The sequence below is a fragment of the Harpia harpyja genome, chromosome 2 (genome assembly GCF_026419915.1).
Source record: "Harpia harpyja isolate bHarHar1 chromosome 2, bHarHar1 primary haplotype, whole genome shotgun sequence".
In the NCBI taxonomy this organism is placed as follows: Eukaryota; Metazoa; Chordata; class Aves; order Accipitriformes; family Accipitridae; genus Harpia; species Harpia harpyja.
In genome coordinates, this window is record NC_068941.1 from 15866773 (window position 1) to 15889887 (window position 23115).

The 23115-nt window shown below is 36.8% G+C and overlaps 1 protein-coding gene across 1 annotated transcript in view; it reads right to left on the reverse strand.

The window, feature by feature from the left end:
• FREM3 (FRAS1 related extracellular matrix 3) overlaps positions 1-23115 on the reverse strand; it is a 79850-nt gene that overhangs the window by 25640 nt on the left and 31095 nt on the right. The window contains exons 3-6 of the mRNA XM_052815341.1: positions 12354-12500; positions 9725-9955; positions 9348-9473; positions 6094-6345 (exon numbers count right to left, since the gene is read on the reverse strand). Of these exons, the coding sequence (XP_052671301.1) occupies positions 6094-6345; positions 9348-9473; positions 9725-9955; positions 12354-12500 (756 nt within the window). The remainder of the gene's footprint in view (positions 1-6093; positions 6346-9347; positions 9474-9724; positions 9956-12353; positions 12501-23115) is intronic.

The following is a 23115-nucleotide window of genomic DNA, read 5'->3' on the forward strand; positions in this document are numbered from 1 at the left end:
TACTGATATTTTTTAAAATTTAAAAAAATATTTGTAATATAATATTGTCTATTCTTTCCCATTCCTTCTTCCCCTCTGGAAGAACTGTCCAAGATTCTAAATTTAGTTTAAGAATTAGACTGGTTAATTTTCTCTATTTACATAGGAATCTGCTTTCAAATATCAGAAGTCCATCAATTTCCCTTAGGCACAGTTTAATGGATTTTCAAGTACAGGTTGTAAATTCTTTTGAAGTTTTAAGAGACCAGGCAGTTACGCTTACTGCAGTCCATGATAACTATCTTGAATTAGCCTTTAAATACCAGCCTCCTTAATTGGAAGAGTAACTTTTCCCCCCCTTGAACGTGCGTACTGTGTCTACAACTATATGAACTGTAGCGTTGTAACTTCAGACCTCAGTGCTGCTCCTTTTGATAACAAGTTTTTTGTTTTGAAATATGGCTTAGGGAAATGCAATCATCGGTCATACCATTCTTATTACAGTCATCTTTCCCATTTCTATTATAATCACTGTAATTTGTCATCTTAAATTGTGCTAAGCTTTTTATAATTCTGCTGAGCACTTGAAATGCTTGCTGCAATGATCCAAAGTTTCTCAATATTATTGTATTAACAATGAAAATTACTGATTAAGCAAATACTTTTGTTCATTTCCAGCACAAGCATGAAAATAAGGTTAAAAAAAAAAGTATCTCTATAATTCTTTTTTTTTTAAATCATTCAGATGAACGTTTCCCATATAAATATAGTACAATGAGAGAAAATTGTTCCTTAGATACTGTGACCAGTGAAATATTCAACAGCATTTTCTGTGTCTTCAGAGTTTCTGAATGCCCAATCTAGATACACCTACTCTCCCCAAAACAGTAGGGATAATAAACATCAGTCAATGTGCTATTAAACATAAAGGTCCAGCCCTCAAGGAAGATGACACTTGTGACTCAATTATTACAGGGAATTAATCACTTGCCTCTGAAACACAATCCATTCTTATTATGGGGCCCAAAGAAAACCTCTGTACCCTTTAAATTCTATCAAGGCAATGTATTTTAAAGATACCTTATTTAGGACTGTAAAAGCTGATACATCAAGTCAAAAAAAAGAAAAAAAAAAAGGAAAAAAAGAAAAGCCATTTTAGAAGTGGAGATCATTCATGTATTTATACTCTTTTCTTTCCCCTTTAGGATGGTCAGTAAAGAAATCATTACATTAATCATTGAACATTTAACTAAGAAAGCAGAACAGCATCTGAGCTAACTGGTAATCTTTAGTAAACAATAGTGATTTCAATCATGAAATGCCATAAGCTATTAATTTAAAATCATTTTTTCTTTATAAAATAATAGGTCTAAGTGTTAGTTTGGCCTGGAAAGCCAGCCAATTTTTTTTTTTTTTTAAGCTGTGGTCCTGAAACCTGTTCTACCTTTGATGCCATTTAAACACACAAGCAAAGAGGTAATGTGCATTTTCGCTTGCTTAGAAAACCACAAGCTGTTTGCACCTATTTCTTCAAAGCTGTTTACTGAAGAACCGGCCCCTTTGTTCAGCTAGACAGGGACAGAGTGCTCCCAGGTACACATGTTATAGGAAAAAGATACACAACTCAGAGTTTACTGGCTTACCATCAAGGGTCTACTACAAAATCTGCATTGTTCTCTGGCTTGGAGACACCCTAGATCAAAGGATAGACTTTCTGTCTTGACTATTAACTCACTGTTTCTTTTTAATTCTTGAACTAACTCTTCCCTTCATTTAAACGTTACTATGATGCTATGAGAATGGGGAGTAATAATTAGTTTTAGAGATATTTAAAGTTCTAAACTTTTTCATGCACTAAGATATATGAAACTGGTGACTCTGAAGGCTCTTGAGACCTAATCATGAGTTGTTTCTGTTTTTTATGGGCAGGTAACATGACTCTATGAGGAGCTATGGATCTTCACTTGATGCAGTCTGTGGCAGGCCTCTCCTTATGACACTGACAACAAAATTTTAGGACTCTTTTCTTTACAAAGAGTTTTTTCTTTAAGGAATCCCTGGGCATATGCCTCAAACCATACTTCAAGCTTTGATCAATGCCTTCTTCCATATAATGCACAAACCATATCACAGCTGAGTAGAGATGGTGGAAATTTGAATCCTTCAGATGCTAAATAGGGATAAGTTTCTACAGTTGTAATGTGAGAGATGAAAATAGTCCCACGTACAGAACTAATACTGAAAATTTTCATGCATTTCACAGAAAAAAAGTCACTATAATGTGTGCTTTATTTTCCAGTATAAGGTCATTATGCAGAAACATTTATTTAAAAATGCAGCAAGGTAAGGCCCTTCAGAGAGGGAGACCTAAGCAGAATATATGTAAGAAACCTCAAACCCTGAAACAATAAACCCAAGAAACTGCTTTCTCCTGCAGCCTCACACACACACAGCACCATGGATACCAGTGATCTCACAAGTTTTATGAAGCTCTTCTAAGACATCTCAACAGAAGAGCCAGCAAGACAAAAATAATTTCCATTCCTCCCTGTGCTCTGGTATTGGAGTTTCAAAATGGGAATAGCGACTAAGAGAATTTAATAATGTTTGAATGCCTGGTATTTATCTCACCTTACAGCAACATTATCTTTACTGATAGAATGTTTTTTCTGAAGTATGTTATATGCTTTGTGAATCATTCTGTATAAATATTTAAACAGCAGTAGTTCCACTAACACAAACTCTGACAACATACCCGACTGCTTTCCCTGATGACACTTTAAGTGGCTTTCCTTCCTGCTGTAAAGCTTAATGTGAGTAAAAACATTTCAGATCACTTAATATAACTAATTCTTCAACTTCCACTGATATGCGGCAGCACCAAAATGATTGACATTAAAGTAGTAGCATTTACATACAGCTTTCTTTGGCCTAAGAAACCCAAGCCTTTTCTCTCCAGAAGTTCTTCTTTTTTTTTTTAAATTGTTGAGAAGAAATATATTTGTTACTTCAAAGCTTACTAATGTTAAGCAATACCAATATTAATACCAAGCAATAACCTGCTTTCTTTGTATTTGTGTCAGAGAGTGTTCACAGAATCTCATCATGGGTAAACAAAAGAGCAAAGTAATCATTCCCAAATTACTTTTATTTAGAAAAAGGGTGAGGAGTATTTCCTGTGTTGCTTGCCATAGCAAGGAACACATTCATACTGCATGTATCTCTGTACGTGGTCATAGCTGCACACTGTCAAAAGGCCTTATCTTGCTATCAACAAAACCTCCATTAACTGCATTGAGGTAGTCCTAACACTTCTGTATGTATTTAAGTACTTATGATGTAATTATTCAAGCTTATCTGCTATATTGCCCTTTACTCAATCCCAGCTATATTTTTATCATCTGCACTTACAAATAAAGGGGTTCAGACCTCAGAGCTGAGGTCATTACACATGAAGAACTATGCCTAGTACTTTGCTGCAGGGTTACCTACTTTTTATTTGAACTGTTAAGCAGTTCATAAAACTAAAACTGTGGAAGTGGTGCCAGTATTATGGACATTTTTGTAAAAATTTGTAATATAAAAAAGCCTACAAATGCAAAAAATATGTATCATGTTCCAGGTTCATTTATATTAAAGCTAGTCATGGCCTGAATCAACATTAATTTATGCTGTGTATGGTCACTTATCCGTACAAGTAGTTTTGGAACACTATCAGGTCTTAATAAAAAAACTATGCATTTTCCTTTTCTTTTTCTAGGGCTGGCTAACACAGGTTTACTGTTATCCCTTAATGCTGGGAATAATTCTATTAATATATATTTTAATCTTTGTCTCTCAATTTCTTTCTTTTTCTCCTTGTAGGGTTCTCTAGTCCTTGTTAGAGGCATCACAGTGCACCTCATCATGACTAACTTGACCAAAGGATTGTACAAATGCAGTCAACATCCTGCATCAAAGCTGTGCTCAGCTTTTTTCTAGTTGGAAAGAGGCACTTTCAGGCTTACTATTGCCTTATTCCTTTGCTGAGTCTAAAAGTCATTCCAAGTTTGGTTTGCATACTTCAGCTGTTAGCATATTGCACTTTACAATGGGAAATTTTATCTGTTTAAACAAGCTGTTTTTCCCAGTATTAACAAAAACCCCAAAGCATTCATCTTTCAGACACCAGCAGGCATATGGCTATGAGATCTTTTTCACTTTAATGGACTGTAGGACTATCTACTGTAGGAGTGGTAAGTATATATACTTATCCACTGTATATACACTTACAATACTGTGTAAGTATTAGAAATGTTTGGTGGATCAAGGTATCATTCTGCAGAAAAACAAAACTGGTGAAACTTTACTCTTTGAAACTTAAATTTTACACATTTGAGAAAGTTGTCCAGTTTCTTGTCAATCAATCCAATGCCAGCAGTCTACTTCCAGGTCAGATCAAAATAGAGTGGCAACCTGTTCCCTGCCTGTTTATTCAAAACGGAAATAATCTTACAAAGTGATGTATTCTTAAGCGACTTTTAATTTCAGAGCACACTCTTTAACAAATTGAGCTTAAGCCCTGGCTATCTTTCCATATGACATAGGTTGAGTTCAGAATTACTCTGAATTTATCGGATGATAGGTTGTTAAGTATTTTGCAGTAGAAAGCTTTGTAACAAAAAAAAAACCAAGTGAATATATGATAACCTATCAAAGTTGTATTGAAAAGAAGGAGCATGATAATTTTCTGTCAATTAATATAAAATAATTATCTATATAGTAATTTAGCTTTTTATATATATGAAATAATTTTCTACCTATTAAAAACTGCATAGAAAGCAGTTTTGATCTGCTGATAATAAATAATTTTGTTTTCCATGAAAATAAAAATCTGGTCATTGAGCCTGGTAAGGAAAACAACTCTTTCTTTGCCACAATGGCTTGATTTTGCATTATTTTCTCCCTATTCTCTGAAAAGGATAAAGAAGCCTTTCAACAAATCTCATCAAGCTGAAGATCATGGTACTCTTATTAACTTCATTCTTATGGCAAATTCACTTCTGATGTAAATCCTTTGGCCCCAGAGGAATTACACCAGTGATTATTTTGGCCCATTTATGTTCCATTTGAGGAAACAACATTTTCCCCTCATCAATTTGACTGTGTCTGTTTTGACTAGTTGACTTCTGCAATACATACAAAAGGGTAGAAATAAACAGTAGCTAATAGAAATACTCTCCTAGATCTTTAGCTTCTTGCTTTTCTTCATATAACAGAGTGAAAATTACATTTTATTACAGAACACAGAAATCAGCCCCCAAATTCTCATTATTTATGAAGTTAATCAAAAGGTCCAAAGAATCAGCTCAGTGTAGCTTAAATACGAAACCTGACCACTATCGTATATCATGGATTTGCCTGATCTCAGTACAAAACTCCTGCCTTATTCAGCATAATTATATTCACAAGACTGGATTAGCAAGAAAGATTTAGACAGAGACTAAAAGAACAAGCAGAAGTATAACAGTAAGGTACACGGCTTTTCTTCTGCTTCTGTCCAATAGTATCAATTCTTGAATTGAATTGTGTGTCTCCAACTTTATAATAAAAAAGGAAGACTTGCATTTATACCTTAAAAGTGCACTAATCTTGACACACTGGGAATTACTGTGCACGCCAAATTAGCCTGTATTAACTAGTTCTACTCTTTAGCTTTATCTGATAGCCTAAAAATTTTTTCATCTATAATATTGTCACAAAACTAATCATATACCTGTGTAAGCTACTGTATCCACAGACTCTGCTACAGTAACAGTAAATCTAACCCTCACAGACCTACCTCAGAGTAATAAAACGGCCATCTAGTCCTATGCCAGTAAAGAAAATAAAATCTAATCCTCAACTCCTGCTGCAATAACAAAACAGTGTAAGCCAAAGTGCATGATACATATTTACACTGTATCTTAAACATAGTTCATGTGTGTTCTGCCAGTTTTTCTACTGAGTAAGCAAATCCTAGACTCATGTTTTCAACTGTTTAAAAAACAAAAACACAGTGGAAGAGATTATTTTATCAGTAAAACTTCCACAGAGGAAAGTCCCAGCAAAACAAAATTGCTTCTTCATACTTACCATCATCTGTGTCAGCCAAGATTATTACTTTCGTGCTTGGGAATTCAGTGCCAATTTGGCCACCCACTGGCATGCTCAGAGAAATATTGAAGGTCTCATCTTCCTCATACAGGGAGTCATCAATAATGATAATACGACAGATTTTCTCAGTCTCATCCTTATTAAAATGAACAATGCTGCTATGATCTTCAGGACGTGAGATGTAGTCAGAGTAAGACAAGACAGTGGATGGTACTGTGCCAGTAGCAGAACCTATGAGGACAGAGGACAAAAAATGAATTAGAGGGACTCAGGACTTTAAAGAAGTGGAAGAACAACTGCCCTTTAAATGCAAAAAACACAGAAAAAAATGTTTTATGCTGGAACTGACTAATAAATGTGCTTTGGTAACAAGTGAAGCACGATAAATTCTTCCTATTTATAATCACAACTTCTCCAGTAGCAAAGTGGCTCAGAGGGCTCTTATTATCACCCAGCACCCTCATGAAACCATTCCTGCTCCCAATTCACTATTATCTCCAGTTATCCTGACTCAACTTTTTTGTGGGTCTGCACTTCAACCATGTGAGAGAAGTGAGTCAACTAATTAAAAAAAAAGCACCTCTCAAAAATATGCTTTGATACAAATTATGTAGAGCACAGCCCCATCAGCAGTTCAACAGTCACAATAAAAAGAAATTTTGTGAGGGAAGAAGAGTCCAAGAGCAGTTAGGAGAGGCAAGGGGCAAAACCCCAAAACAGGTTTTGCTGTTGAAAGATGAGGATGTGGAGCCACACCCAATTTAACAATCACACACAACTGACCACATTTCGTAACATTTGCACTGAAAAATGGCAAGATGTTTTCCCTTTTCACTTCTACACACTACTCTTCCATGGATCAGAATGCCTATGAAAGTCACCGGGACTTTAGGATGAGGACTCTTCCTGAACAAATGAATGCGAATTTGAACTTCACATTTACCTCATTGGGTGATTCTTAGAACGTGGGGGGAAAAAATCACTCCCTCTTAGTTCTGCTCTGTTCATTTGTGTGAAATACTTGTTAAAAACAAAGTAAGGCTCAAATGCAATATGAACCTAGGAGTTGCTGTGGATTTGCACTACCGGCATCCTTGTAGCCAATTGGGATGTTACTACCTGGTTAGGTGCACTGCTAGATGGGTGAAAACCGGCTATATCACCAGGATCAGAGTGGTGGTGAATAGTTTGTACTCCACCTGAAGGCCAGTTAGAAGTGGAGTTCCTCAGCAGCCTGCCCTGAGTCCGCAGGGATTTTCAGGGGACAAAAGCCTGAGCAACCCTGTCCCACCTCACAGCTGCCCCTGCTTTGAGGAGCAGATATCAAGGTCCCTTCTAAGCCACGTAATTCTGAGTACATTGGGGGCCTGATTTTCAGAGGTCTTAAGTACGCACAACATGAATTGGTTACCTTCCTTTACCATGGCCAGGGGCTAGTAATGTGTCAGACACTTATTAAGCAGGCTGAGAAAGATTAGATGAGAGACAGTGTCATGTTTACCGTGCTTATCATGTTTAAAACTTTGAGAAAAATTATTTTACTGCAGGATGTTTATGAAAAACACAGATCATGACAACAATTACAGCAATTGTGCATTTGGATAAATGGTTAGCATTATTAAGGCCAGACAGATTGACAACCTACAAGGACAGAAAATCTTAAGTAACTCGGTAAGATTTTCTGTGCCTCAACAGACAACAAAAGAGGGGAAAATTCTGTTAAGCCCTTATAAGTCACTGATGAAGGAACAAATGACCTCTGAATGCCTGACACTCTGAAGATTCCTGCCAACCACTCAGGCTGACTCTTACAGGTAAGGGTATAATAGAAACAAAAGATGTTAAAAGGATTTTCTGAACCAGAAGTTTAAGTAAGCCACAGAACTGAGGATGACCCACCATTTTCCCTGCCCATGAAGCGTACAGAATGCTGGTATCTCAAGCTATGACTAGGTGATAGAAGACTTCTATATGAAAGCCAGTTTCTTCAATCAAAGCTTTAATATTTCACTGCTTAGGATAAATGCTAGCCTCTCCTCTATCTTAAACCTGGTTTCATTTATAAATGCCCATTACCTTATTTTTTTTAAATATACTTTTGAATACACATTTTAGTTTTGATTAAGAGTTATCTGATAAATTTAATAATATCTAGTATTTTTACAATATGTAATAATTTCTCTCCTCTGCCATCTCGCTTTTTCAGTTTATAACAGGCTTATTTTGTAGTCAAGAACTGTATTTGGAAATCTTAAGTTTCGAATGAGTTGAAGAAAGAATCATATTATCAATTACCTGTCTGTATTAACTATAGTATTTGAGTGACTATCACCACGCTGAAAGTCAGCGCATGACCACAAACTTACATTCACACATCTCTGAATATCCAAGTGAAGACAGGGTGGTGATCTGAACTTTATAGCTGGCTTCTAACCTAACCAAAACCCCCAATCTCATTTGATTTTAGAAATGGTTTAGTTCTAAATCTACATGTCTGTGGTTCATGACCAACTCCGTACATCGCCTTCTTTGATAACACAGATTCACAAATGAGATAAAAAGCATTATTAAGACAGATCATTGCTTCATGCAGCCTTCTGTGTCAGTTATGTTAAAACAAAAAGTGATATTCAATGCCTGTAGTGTGTCAATTTTGAAATATTAGTTCTTGCTGAATCAGCTGAAGCCCTGACTTGGCTTCTTCCAGCTACACAGTCAAAAAGCAAAACACTGACAACAGGAAAAGCCCCACAATGGGGACCTCAGTTCTCATTCAGGGTATATACAAAGGTGCAATGATCAGTCAGATCCTCAACAACAGGAAAGGTACAGGGCTTAAGACTAGCAGAATCCTTTTTTCCCCCCTCTAAACAATCACTGCAGGGACAGGCATTTCCTCTTCAGCAGGAAAAGCTGCAGGATAAAAAAATGGTGCCTCTTCGAAAAAAGGTATACATATATGTATACATGTACCTACACAGGTACACACATATATGTGTACGTACATGTATACATATATATGTGCGTGCACACACACACACTCCTACATTTTGGACTTTAAAACACTCTTTAAGCAGAGAACTAGACACACATAAGTTGCCTGCAAAAATCACTTGTTCCAGCTACTGAAGTTACTGGCAGTACTTGCTGACTAACAACTACTGGATTTGCTCTTTTACTTACCTAAACACAAATATGATGCTGAATGATCTGTTGCCTGCTATATGACATACCTTCGTGTGTAGAACAAATGACCATCAGCTCTTCACTGACATCTCCAGATCTTCTAACAGGTATCAGCAGTTCACCTATATCTTCCTCTACTCTATATTCCAGCTGAGGAATATACACTGTAGATACTGAAGAAAAACATGATGAGAGAAGGAGACCAAGGTTGAACACCTCTATGACATTATACACAGGATCAATTTAGCTAGGGAAGAGATTTAATAAGAAATACAAATTCTTTGTTCAGCTAGGTGAAGCTTTAAGACAGAGATGAACCACAAGAGATCAAAGACAGATGAGGTATACAAGTACTCACAGGACCCGCAAGTGAATAATACTGCACCTAATCACAAATTCTAAGGGAATGAGAAGTGATACATACCATCACCAGGGTCCACGATTTCAACTGTTGCTGTTGCTGGAGTCTCAAGGGCAGCCATAACCGGATCAGACAGAACAATCTGGAATGTTTCAGATGCCTCGTATTCATTGTCTGCAAATATCCTCACTCGCCAGGTAGCCAAAGCCTGTCCTGGATTGAACTGGACTTGTTTCTGAGATTTCCCCTTGAAGTCTTTATCCTTTACTGCTGTACCATCTTTGGTTCCAATACCTGCATAAAAATTCAGAGGAATTATTCTCCATGCATTTCAGTATTTTAATAAAATTAAAACAACCACCACAAAAAAAATAGTTTTAAAATGCTAATCTGGCAGTTACTGACCTTCAGAAAAAAATAAGGATGGTTATATCACACTTTCTCTAACATTGTTGCATAGCTCATAAAAAAAAAAATAGGTAGTTAAGGTAGGGTCCTGCCAACATTTGTGTGCATAAAGAATTGTATTTGCATGAAAAATTCCATTCACCTGCTGGGCACTTAAAACCTATACAAGAATCAACAAAGTTAATAAGGCATGAGGTTATTTATCAAATATGACTGGATAGAATTGTTCAACAGGGCCAATTTTCCCATCTATATAAAAATTTGTGGAAACAGTGTTCCAGTTATGCCTTCAGAAAAGATATATCAGCCTGTTAAGAAATTTATTTATACCAGTTTAGGTGTTCAAGGCTTCGTTGAAGGCAAAATTTAGCCACCCACATTAAAAAAAAAGAAACCAAAACCCAACTCCACTGCTCAACTCTTTCAAAGAGAAATTAATCATTGTATTTTTAATACTTTGTGCTTACAGTTTCTGTTACTGCTCTGTATCTGTACTGTACTTAAACACATTTAAGATCTGGGAAGTTCTTTTATCACTTTTACCTGTACACTGAATAAGTCCTAAAGACTTTTGCCATCTGTCCAAGTCTTGCTTCTGCAGATGCTCTCCTAGCTAGGTGAGTAAAAAACTGGACATTTGATGTGGAATTGCAGCTCAGTGTGACAGAACAATGTTCTCAGGATTTATTAGGTCCACCACACTATGCAAATTTGCTCCTTCTTTCCCACCCCCATTTTTTCTTCCTTGTGTAACTCTAAACTGCAATACTTAGTCACATATCCATCCTCTCTGCTGGGGTATTATCCAAGCAGAAGCTTTTTATTGTACAAGTTTAAAAGACTGCACATTCTCATCTTAACAAAAACCACAGAGGGTAGTTGCATATCCAAAAATGTGAACGTGCTTTATTGGAAACTCACGTGCAGGATGCGACAGCTGACATAAGGATTCATTCCGCTTTTGCTACTTAATGCAGCACAAAGACTAAATTTTTTTTTTTTTTTTTAAGTGAGACTGTATCATACAGAAAAATATATCATAGGAAGGTACTCAAGATTTTTTAAATACAGAGTTCTTACACATTTTTAAGCCTGCATATTTTTATACCTAGGTTTCTTGTTTGTTTTAATCAAAGGTGCACACACACTGGCAGAATCCAGCTGTGGATGTAATGAAGCAAAGATCTGTAACTCACCATGGGGTTTTGAAATTCATTACTGCCTTTGGGTTTCAATGCAGCATTAGCTCAAATATATGAGCATCTTTTTATTAAGGTTCAAGACCAGTAATTATGAGTCACTTTACCCCCCCAGTTCAGAATGATTAATCCCTCTCAAGCCAATGGCCTACATGTTTGTTGGAATTTGATGGCTAGCAAAGAGCTTCTGAAGGCTGTGAAGTATGAGATCATTCCGGAATGATTTAGTTCCTGAATTCCCACAGTTTTTCTATTCCAGAACTGCTTAGGTTTTAAATTCCTGATTTAAGTAATACTCAGATAATAGCCCAATAGATTTATGTTGTGCAAAGCAAATATTGTCATACCTGGGTTTAAATTATAAAAACCCTAAAATGTTAAATCTTTTTGTTTTTAAATCAGAGAGAAAAAGACCCTTCTGCTCAGTGCTTCTTGAGTCGCTCCATTGGTGCAAAGACTTCTATGATTCCTATTTACTCTGCAGAGCTGTCACGATTGGGTACTCTGCTCTCCCATGACAGCACACTCATAACTTCAGTGTGCTCTATACTTGCCACCTCTGCTAGCAGACGACCCTTCGAGAATTTCCAGTAGCTTTCAGATTTTCTCATAGGTCAAAGGCCAGCATAACACTGCCCTTGTAAAGTAAGCAGTTGTAACTGACTTCTCCACAACTTGGTTCTGCAAGCAGAGACCAGCTACTTCAAGAACTTACTTGTTTACTTGTAGCTAAAGTTAGCATGTTACAAAATGCATCCTCCTGCCAAAATAAACAAAGCAGAGTATCCCAATTTCTGTTTTGTTGTCTGGCAAGTGACTTCAGGAAAAATACACTGGGCAAACAGCAGAAGTTCATTTTATTGATTCGTTCTTATATCTACTAATATACATACTCACTCAGATTTCTGGGTGGCAGCAGTGGAAAACGAAACACATAGCGACATCTGAGCAATAAAGTCTATACCACTGTTATTCTCATTATTAGATATTTATTATGTAAACAGAGGAACAAGCAACTATGGAACACCTCCTTAACAGCTGCCTTTTCTGGTGCAAGAAGCTTCAAACATTAAAGATTTACTTACTGATAAAAGAGGTTTCTTGCAGATATCCTCTGCGTCTGATGGCCACCTCCAGATATTTGGAGTTCTCATCTATGACGTAGTTCTCCTTCTCCAGTGAAATCCAAGCCCAGTTCAGTCGAAATGGCTGGCTCTTTAACACGTTCCCTGCTGTGTTACAGAAAAAGTATCCTGAATACTACATACAGTTTGCAAAACACAGCTAGAACTCCCTGAGGTCATTGCTTAAGTATATTTGTATCACCTCAGGACAAAGCCAGTCTGTTTTTTCAGCTGCAGATACGAGGGACAGAGGTGCATCACACGTGAACCACAATGGTCCACTCTCCCAGACCTTCCAAAGTTGACCAGCACATGCCTTCCAAGAGGCTGGAGGCTAGTTCAGGGGTCACAGCCTGTGTTTTAGCACACCAGCTCCCTAATTAAGCTAACTACTAACTCTCAGAGATTACTTTTCTGTCTGGAGTGGGATTAAGCTGTGAAAAAAACTCTTTGGGAGGCTTTAGGCGGGTCACATTGTAGTCTCACATTACTGACTCTTTTTAACAATGTTAGTATGTGCCTATCAATGTCAAACATGAGCAGAAGCTGAATTCAGCATCTCCTAGTAAATGTAGGCAACGTAGTATCACATAAGGACTATATCATTAATTATACATTGATTGATGGTGCAAAAATATTTGCAAATTGTGACTAAACTTCTATTCTTTGCTTTCAGGAAAATAATTTATTAAAAACAGTAGTTACTTTGTATTACACAAAGAAAAACGGAAAAAATCAAAATATGAATGTAATGCTATTTAAAATGTACAAAGCCAACAAAATTTAGGTTGTAATTTTCTTCTGGTTTAGAAAATTAACTCTTTAGAAGTATTCTGTAAAATTCTTATGTGATCTGGCAAATCCCCTGTTTCCACACAACAAAGGTAATCGAGTAATAACTGGTCATGAAGCCATAAGTTTCCAGCTCATTAATTATTTTTTCTAGCAAAATTAGTCATTGTGCTGCATGCAATATGCTTTGTAGTACAAGATTATAACATCTAATTTCAGAAAGTTTTCATTGCTTATAGATAATTGACAAGGTAAGAACAGACAAGAAAAAAGTTCCTCACATCAAGAACTACTAAGACTCTGTCCCCCACTTGTTTGATGATTTTCCACATAATGAACAGAAATTTGCAAAAAAAAAAAAAAAGAGTACTTCAGATATGTAAGAAGCCTCTACTTACTGAAACAGACAATTTAATAAAATAGAAAATTGTATCCTGCTAGCATTTGGGGTTTTTGTTGTTGTTGTTGTTAAAAATTACGTTGGTTAATATTTTTCTTTTAAAATAAAAATCGCATTTTGCTCTATAATTACGTACTTGTGTTACAGAAGGGTGACACCATGAGATCAACTGACTTATTCAGCACTGGATGAAATAAGCACTGAAACTTTTGGATTAAAGGATCTGATTCTCTACTAGTGTGCGGTTCACATCTAATCAAAATCACCACACAATTCTCATTTGCTTTAGTGTTGCAACTTCTTATACTAACATTACCTCTATGGGTTCTCAGGCTCTTAAAAAGTGTAGGACAAAGTCCAACATAGGATTCTCCTGCTAACCAGAAGCAAATCTAAATTACACATTGCGAGTAATTCCAGTAATTAGTGAGGTTACAGCTGCATAAAACCTATGAGCCTGGAATAAATTTTAAGATCTTTTAAATTGTTACAACTTGGAATTAATTGTGCCTATGAAAAAAAATGCAAGTCATGCAGCAACATTGTGAAAAAAGCATTGAAGAAAACAGATTTCTGAAAAATCACCTTAGTTGCAAGCTGAAGCCTAAATCTATTCACCAACTGGAATATGTTCAAAAAACTCTATTTAGCTGTTTGGCTGCTGCTTTGGCTGACACTCTATTGCTGCAGGTAGGCTGGAGAAAGACCTCTGAAAGCATAATTCACATGTACTACTTGGTGACTACTCCCTTATAGAAAACAGAAAGGCTTCTTTTTATCCTAGAAGCATCCCAATGAATGACGTTATTTCTGCTGAAAAAATGCTTTTCAGCATGATCATTATATTTCTGCTAGACATCTTCCCTGGTGGCTGTTTGTTTCACAGCCTTCATAGCTTGACAGACTTCAATGTTTGGGGTTTGTTTTTTTTCCCCATTTTTTACAAATAAGACTGAACACAGTGTGCTCCAAATTAACAAAGACTTACCAGCTTAGAAACGGACGACTGGAAACAAAAGGAAACTGTGACTTAAGGCTAGATTAAATCCAAAACCAACCAAAAGGCTCACAACAGGAAAAAACTTGAATTCAATAATAAATTCATGATAAACCAGTCAATTTCCTACTAGTCAACAACTGCAGTCAAAAGCTAGCTCTCAAGTGTGAAATTACTGATGAACTGATACATAGGTCTTTACAGAGCTAAAACCTAGATGTGATGGGATCACCTGCACACTTGTTTCCAGTCACAAGTATCAACATCTCTGCCACCTGTTTGCACTGCAAAGCCCTCCTACATACATAGAAAACACATACAGCCTCCTCCTCCTCCTTACATACAAAACACACTTATATGTGTAGGTAAATACACTATTACGTATGGCTGTTTAGCAAAGACATATTCATCATTCTTCAGGTATTGTACAGATATTTTCTTTTGGAAACGTCTGCTCCGACTGCCAGAGTGGGAAAGGTTTTGGGAAGGTTAATCTGCAATATAACTATTCCCAGACTCCTTCGTGTGCAGTACATGCAAAAAACCATACTCTTGGGAAACACTGGGCGGGGGGGGAGCATATTGCGGATGTTCACCTATAGCATCGGCAATCTCAGCACAGTGTGTATCACAGGATCTGATGACTGACTGCTGGAGCTGATGATACAAAGCAGCTGCCATGAATCATTAGAAAATGTCTTTTGCTTTCATCAGCACTAGGAAGGATCAGAGAGCAAGAGAGCTAAAGATATACGTCACTTTTCAGTGGTATGGGTATCACATCAAACTGACCTGAGTGCCTGGCTTCTTGTGAACTCCTGCATTAAACAAAATGATCCCAAAAGCAGACCCCAAACACTCTGTAGGCTTAATGTAGGCTCTAAGTAGACTCATATAATTTCCTTTTACTAGGAACATCACAGAACTCAGCATCCTAGAAGATAAATGTCTGGAATACCCCTTGGCACTTTCTTTTAATATGCAAATAGCAAAATACCCATTCATACTCCTAGACAATTTTTTCCCCTTTCCAAACAGACATCTCATTTGGTAGGTGCACTTCCAACAGCAGGTTCCCAACCTTGGGCTGCTTAAAGTTCAGTGAAAATCAGGATAGCTGAGGAACTTGTACTATTCACAATACTAATGCGAGGGCTCAACACTTGTTTACCGCCTGACAACTTCTTCACCCATTCCTTATTTCAGAACTGGGAGAAGGTAAGAGCAGGAGGCAGTTCATTTTTTAAGATAATGCATTTTCTGTTTTTAAGAGATAATAAAGTGTAGTCTAAGGAATCCATTCTTTAAGTTGAGGATTCAGTACTTCTACTTTAAAAATAACAAACAGGAGAATTTTATTCTGTAAAGTGTGTTCCAAATATATGCTTAAATATCTCTATTTTCTAACTAAACCACAAATCCATTAGATTACTTGCACATGCATCAGAAGCTGTAAAATGTTGCAGCTTCCCATTTTGCAATTTTTAGGAAGAATATATATGCAGGGGCAATTGCTGCAAAAATTAAGCATTCATATTAAGTATTTTACATTTGTATTTTTCAGAGAAACAGAGAACACTGAAAATGACAACAAACCATACCTTAAAAACAGGCCAGTATGAAATTAGATGGTTGCCAGTTCTACAGTTACGATAAATGGAGGTACTCCAACAAGATACTGTAATTAATAAGGCCCCTAAGTCTTTAACTACATAGTCCATCAGCCTTTTCCTGGCCAAAGAGGGAAGCCTTGAAAGGATGTCTCATACCATCAGCTTCATAAATCTAACAAAGCCAGAACTGTTTTTCTTTTGTCAAAGAAAATTTATGAAACTCGGGAGGTTTTTATGAAAAGATAATACTATCCTAGTTACTGCTTTCTTGGTTTTATTACCCCTAAGCAAGGGTTGATGTCATGCCAAGTTTTAATAGATCTTGGGGAAAAAAGACTAGATTAATACAAGGAAGTAAAAGTTGGCCATGTGCTTGGCACATGGGTCCTGCATACTATGAAACATAGATTTTCTTTCTGTAGCCCTCACAGACAGCATAAATATATATTCAGCAGTTCTAAATTAGTAAAGAATAGTACATTAATAACCCAAATGGCAGGACATTTTCTTCCTTTTTGCTCTGGTGAAAAGTCCATCTGACCACCATCTCAGACTTCGGTTTAGCTTGGGTGGTTGGCAGTGTTTCTATCAATTCCTTCAAGTAAAATTAAGTTTCTTTACAACAGCTGCTCTGTGGATGCAAGCATATTTGCAGTTGGCTTTGATTTGCTGGATAGCTAAAATTTACTGAAAGGGATCAGAAAGATAGAAAGCAGTTCAGGGAAATAAACAGTGAAGGAAATAAAAGGAATGAAAAGTTGGAGAAGCACAGAAGGAGAACGAACAAAACCCACCAGCTCAGAAAAAGAAAGTAAATATACATATGTATGAAAGGGAAATCGTTCCAAATGTTGGAAAACTTAAAAAGGCAGATGAGAGGGAGGGGAAAATCTAAATTAATTTGTAACTTTAGCTAAAAAATTAAGGTGTGGCAAAGTCACAGATGGGCATTCATCCCCCTACCACCCAAAAATCTTCAAAAATTCTTGGGCAAGGGACAGATAGCAGGTCAGGAAATGTAGAGTTTGTTGGGAGCTAGGCAGTTTTTCTTTTTGCCTTTATTTTGAACAAAATTAATCTTGTACTATGGCTCAAGGAATTATATTTACAGAGAAGTCATGATCCAAGAAACTAAAAAAAAAAAGAAAAAAAAATACAACAAAGCAAAACAACACTTCCCCTGCCCCAGATATCCCATTTTCCCTTGCATTTACATAGATGCACTTAGAAAGAGTTTTGGTCTTTTGTTTGTTTAGTGGGGTTTTGTTTGTGTACACCACAATATTGGGCTGTATTGTACCAAATAAGTATTCTCAGTCAGGTATTTGTAATGAGCAAACATTCTGGCTCAGAAGGAACAAGTGGCTCTTCTGAGCAGACCAGCTAAAACAGCTGCCATTAATCTCTAATCTTTTATCTTCCTTCTTTGCTGGCATGCATGGAAGGTCTAACACACTACTCAGACAAGCAGCAGGCAGGCATACTATTAGACTCAAGAAAACTTTGTCCTCACAAAAATATTTTCCAAGAAACTTTAAATAAATTAATACACAGCCAGCAATAACCTCAGACTGAAAATTCAGAAATGGACTTATTGTTCCTAAAAATAATTTTTTTTTCTAATTCTAGAAATTGTTTCTATAAAATTAATACTGTAAGCACAAATTGCAAAATTAGAAGATGTAAAAAAGGACTAGTTCTTTGTCTTTACTTTTGATGTAATTAGTAGATGTTCCTCTCCTGAATGTCTCAAGAGCTGAAATAACAGCATTAGGCTATCAACCTAGAAAAAACCCACTTTTTTCAGGAAAAAGCCATCTTCCTTGGCCTACTCTAAGCATCTACTTTTAGCTGAGCTAAAGGAAAATCTAGAGAAACATCAAATTATTGGTGAAATGGCTTTCTAAAGAAATGCATCACTCTGGTCTCCCAAATACTTTAAGTCTGATTATAACATAAGTTCTCTTTTAAGGACATGCCAGCATCTCAAAAGACGTTAGATTTGACTTTGAAGAGCAAACAAATAAAAACAAAGAGTAAGCAAGTTATAAAATCACTTTTTCTTTTAAAATATTTAAATGCAAAGTGCAGAATACATGTCAAAAGTGGCTGCTGTATAGTATCACACTTTTTCTTTAAGCGTATGCAAGTCAAAAATAGGAATAACTTGTACATGTTGGAAAAGAGCACTAACTATCAAAAGAGCAAAAACTAGCTGACAAAAAAGTACACCTGATCATTTTGAGTGCACAAATCTAAACAGTGGTACCATGCCATAGCCAAGACTTTTACATGGCCTTTAAATCAGTATTTAATAGGTCTTTTACAATTCATGCCTGATTTCAGTTATCATCAAGAAATTTTGAGGCCTTAATGAATCTACATAAAGCTGCTTATGCTCAAGATTTTTTTCTTGTTTGCTGTGGTTGGATGGGGGGGGTTAAAGGAACAGGCACACTGTTGTTCATATTTCATTGGAGCCACTTTCATTATTGCAGCTTGTGGTGGAGGGTTGAATTACCTTGTCTTCTGCTTTTAAATCTAACCCAATTATGGGGATTTTGTCTTTTCATCCTCCTGAATTCTGAGAGACCTGGAAGTTGACTAAAAGATTTGTAATTTGAGAACGAATGAGCCAGTGCCTACAGTGAAACATGAGGCGACCCTGTGCAGCAGGAGACCAAAAGTCATATCCCATCTTTGTCTTCACTTGCCCACCCTTCCCCACTCCTGTTCCAGGACTGGGGGGTTGCACTGTATTGTCAATAACAAAAACTACATGCATTTTATAAAAAGACCGTGATCTGCTACCATATTCTCGATCCGGAAAGTGCATTACTTCATTTGTGACTCCAGTGTTTTTACTCATGTTCTTTGCCTTAGTTGCTTTGTTTTGTCCTGTTTTTATCATGAATTAGTAATCTTTACCCAGACCCAGTCATCCTCCACCTAAATCAGGTATTGCATCCTCCTGTTAAAATTTGTCATTTACACTGTATCTTTATAGTCTTTCTCTTTCTGGAAGCCATTAACTCAAGAGAAAAATGTCCTTAAAGCCTCACAATAACATGCTTTGCTGCACTACGTGATTCTATACTAAAACTATTTATCTGGCGGAAGTCATCATAACACATTGTGCATCCATGCCAGTGTAGCTCACTGGAACACAAAAGCCGTGCTCCAGTTTGCTGTAAGTATTAACGTGGAGGAACATGGTTTAGCCTGCGTGGCTGGGAAGGTGTTTTCCATCAACGAGCCCTTCCCTGTTCTTGGAGTTTTTCCAATATATGAACACACTGCAAGAGACAGATGCTAAAAGCAACTCTCAGACAAACTTACTGCTGCTCCAGAGACTGTAAATGTTTTCAAGTATAGGAGTTCATGAGAAGCCCAGGAGTTTTTGTTCTGGCAAAAGGGAACTTGGTATTTGCAACAAACCATTATCACTACACTTCTAAATAAACCGGTTTTGTTGGTAGAGAGGAGTTGCACTTAATAGTACAATTAGGAGAAAAACAGGGAGAAAAGAAGTTTTGTATCACAGGCTTGTCTAATTTTTGTCTGTTTTTCTAACAGCCTCAGTCATAGATAGCAGTCTAGCCATGACGCATTCTCTTTAGAAACATTCCCCTTTCTAAAAAGGGATGGAAAATTTAAAAGTGACGAGTTCAAGAAGGGGAGATGGGACAGGGACTAAGACAGAGCTACTGTAGAAGGATGTGTGCTACAAAGGCACAAAGACACTCCTTACCACCATCCAAGGAATTTCCAGTTGTTCCTGAGAGCAACTTTATATCATTACAGAGATACAACAAAATTTATTAGAGGTCATCCACATACATAGTCTTACATACTCTGCTTGTTAGGAGTTAAGTCTAACTCCTACTCCTTATTTAATGTAAGAACAAATTCATCTTCTTTACGTAACCAGGCAGCTCAGGCAACAATAAACTACCCTGAAATCAGGCCTATGGTCCAACAAAGATATATACAAGACAAATGGGAAATAGGAGTTTGCTAGCTATTATTTCACAAACGTCTCTTTGTCTGGAAAGACTCAGAGAAAAAAAGAGAAAGGAGAGAGGAAAAAAAAGACAGACAGAATAAAGGAACATCAGATTAGTGAAGTTAACAACAAAAAAAAATTAAAAACCTGGAACATGCCCCTGAGGGAAGCTAAGAGTAAGCTCTTCAGTCATTTTTCACATTCATTTGAACAAGCAGAAAAATTAATTTTTGGATAACCAGTTCTGTGCCAGAAAAAAAAATCTTCACCAAAAAAAGGAACTGAAAAACTTCCTTGTCATTTGTTTGCTCTAGATGGTTCTTGGATTTTATTATGCAGAAGACTATTAAGGAAATACACTGTCTGCAGAAAGTGATGAGTATTCCTTGAAAAAATGTTTATAGGTAAAGCTAATACTAAAGTCTCTGCTTTTCTGGACTGTATTTGGCCTGAAAGAAGTCACAGTAACTGTGGGAATTTGTTCTTCCACCACCATCCATTTTTGTATTAATTACATTAAAAGTATATTCCAAGGAATCATCTTCATTTTCATGTTTAGGTTAATAACAGAAACTACGTGCCACTGTAGAAGCAGCAACATCAGCCAATTAATTAATCAGACAGTCTAAATTGTGCAGTATTCAGTTCACAAGCTATCCATATGCTAAAGACTATTTTACCAGAGAATTCTACCAGACCTTTGCAATAACAAACACATTCAAGAATTCTGCAAGCCATTTGAACTGATAAACCAGCAAAACTTATGTGATAAATTCTTCATTAGAAATTTCCTTACCCAGTCATCGTCTTGCACATACTTATGGTCTGTCTGGGCTTTGATCCTTATCCAACCTAATACATCTGATCTAATTTAGGCTTCCTCAGTATCAGTTGTTTCAAACAGCTATCAATCCATTTGCAAGCTGTCATGTCTGACTACCAATACAAATGATTTGCCAAATTTGCTAAAATATCACGAGAACAATATACAGAATATGATTTTTAAAAATGATCTTTTTATAATGAGAATATAAATGCCTTACAGACTCTAAGTTTTTGAAGGAGCAGTATGACAGACATGCTTTGTGGATGATAGTACAGCACAGCCAAGGGAAATTAATACAGGAAGTAACAAACCATAAATGAAACTAGAAAGACTGATCACCAGGCTCATAGACACCTGTCTAAATTCTTCTAAATTCTGGAGACGTGCCAAGAGGTATCACAGAAAGATAAGATATGTTTCTTTCATGCTTCAGAGGCCTTCCCTTTTACTCCCTGGTGAAATGCCTGCTCAGTCTTAAAGATCATTGCCACATGGCTAATTTGCAGAGCCATAGTAAGACCAGTAGATGAAGACAGATGATGACAAAAAGGCTTCCTGAACCCTCCAGCCACTTGAAGTTGGCTGAAGTTCCACAGCAGGGTAATGACCTGGAGCCTCTCCAGGAACCTTATAGAAATCAGTATTTGTCTAACAAGGATCAGTGTTACAAGAAGTGACTGTCTCTGCCTCCCTTTCTCTTGATTTTCTGCCCCTGTAACTCCGTAACAGTCTTGATTTCTTCACACATGGAGGCTGCTTGCCCATATGCCCTGTCCTTCAATATCCTCAAAAGGGAGTGCCAGCTGGGTTGCCAAAAGACGTGCGCTTGTTGTGTTTGAAGAGAATGATCATTTTTTATATAATTACATCTTGCAGAAAATAAAGAGAAGCACTAGAGCACCGTGAAAGGTGCTCATGTTATCACACTTGGCCAGGATTTTATCTAAGCAAGCCTGCGTAAAGGAAGGTAAAACAGGTACCCAAAACAGAAGTGAAAGCTTCCAAATACAGCCTCACTCACTTCTACTGACAGAGCTCATGAAGCAGGTAAGTTGCCCTTGGTAAGAGCTTCATCATTACTTACACACTGTATCACAATAAAGAAAGCTTAGTAGCAATTTCATGAAATGGCAAACAAGTGATGCCAATGCCATTAGTCATGGAGCAGGTTGAAATTAGAAGATAACTGCTGAAAATCTAAGAATAGCCAAACCACACAAGTAAATAATTGCCACTGAAGAAAAATTGATGAATGAGTTATTGAATGTAGTACACAAAGGAGAAGACTGGTGTCTTCTACCTATGGATGTACTGATTTGGCAAGTATTTCCTTTATGCTAATCCTTGAATCTGCAGAAAAGATCACAACCTAATTAAGTAACTGCAGACAGATAAACTGGTACACATTTGTTTTTTAAAAATACTCTAAACTTCTGTCCTAGAAACTACATTACTCGGCAGAGGAAATCTTTGGATCTGGTCTTAAATTATCCCCTAGCCCTTTTTCTAAAATGAACTGAATCCAAAAGGAATCTCTAACCTGTCAGAGACAGGCTAGATTAAAGAGTACCAGCTGAACTTGCAGTCTCCTTCCCAACAGCTCGGTCACTGCCTATGACTGTGCTAGCATATAACAACAACAACAATAATAAAGTTAGTTATCTGATGCCTCACATTGACCAAATTTAGTAAAAAGTATAGTGACGTGTTCCAGTCATGACAACTATGATGAACTGACTATGCATTGTAATCTTACAGAATATAAAAATTCAAAATTTACTACCTGGATTGGAAGAAAACCCCACAATTCTTTCAAGTGAACCATAGGCCTGCTTTTGAGGTAGACTACTACTGTTTGAACTGCCTGATTACATGAAGAAGCTTAATTTGTTCACTATGCTGGGACAAGACCAAACTGATGTAGACAGATATATACAGCTGAGTGGATATACATGACAATCTTAAAAAAGGCTGTTCTTCATGTGTTTGTTCATCAAACAGTACTCATCACACAGTTACAAATGCAATCCCTGTCTCAGGGAACAATTCTTTGAATCTCTCCAGCTGCTTTAAGAGAAAGCAGGAGGAA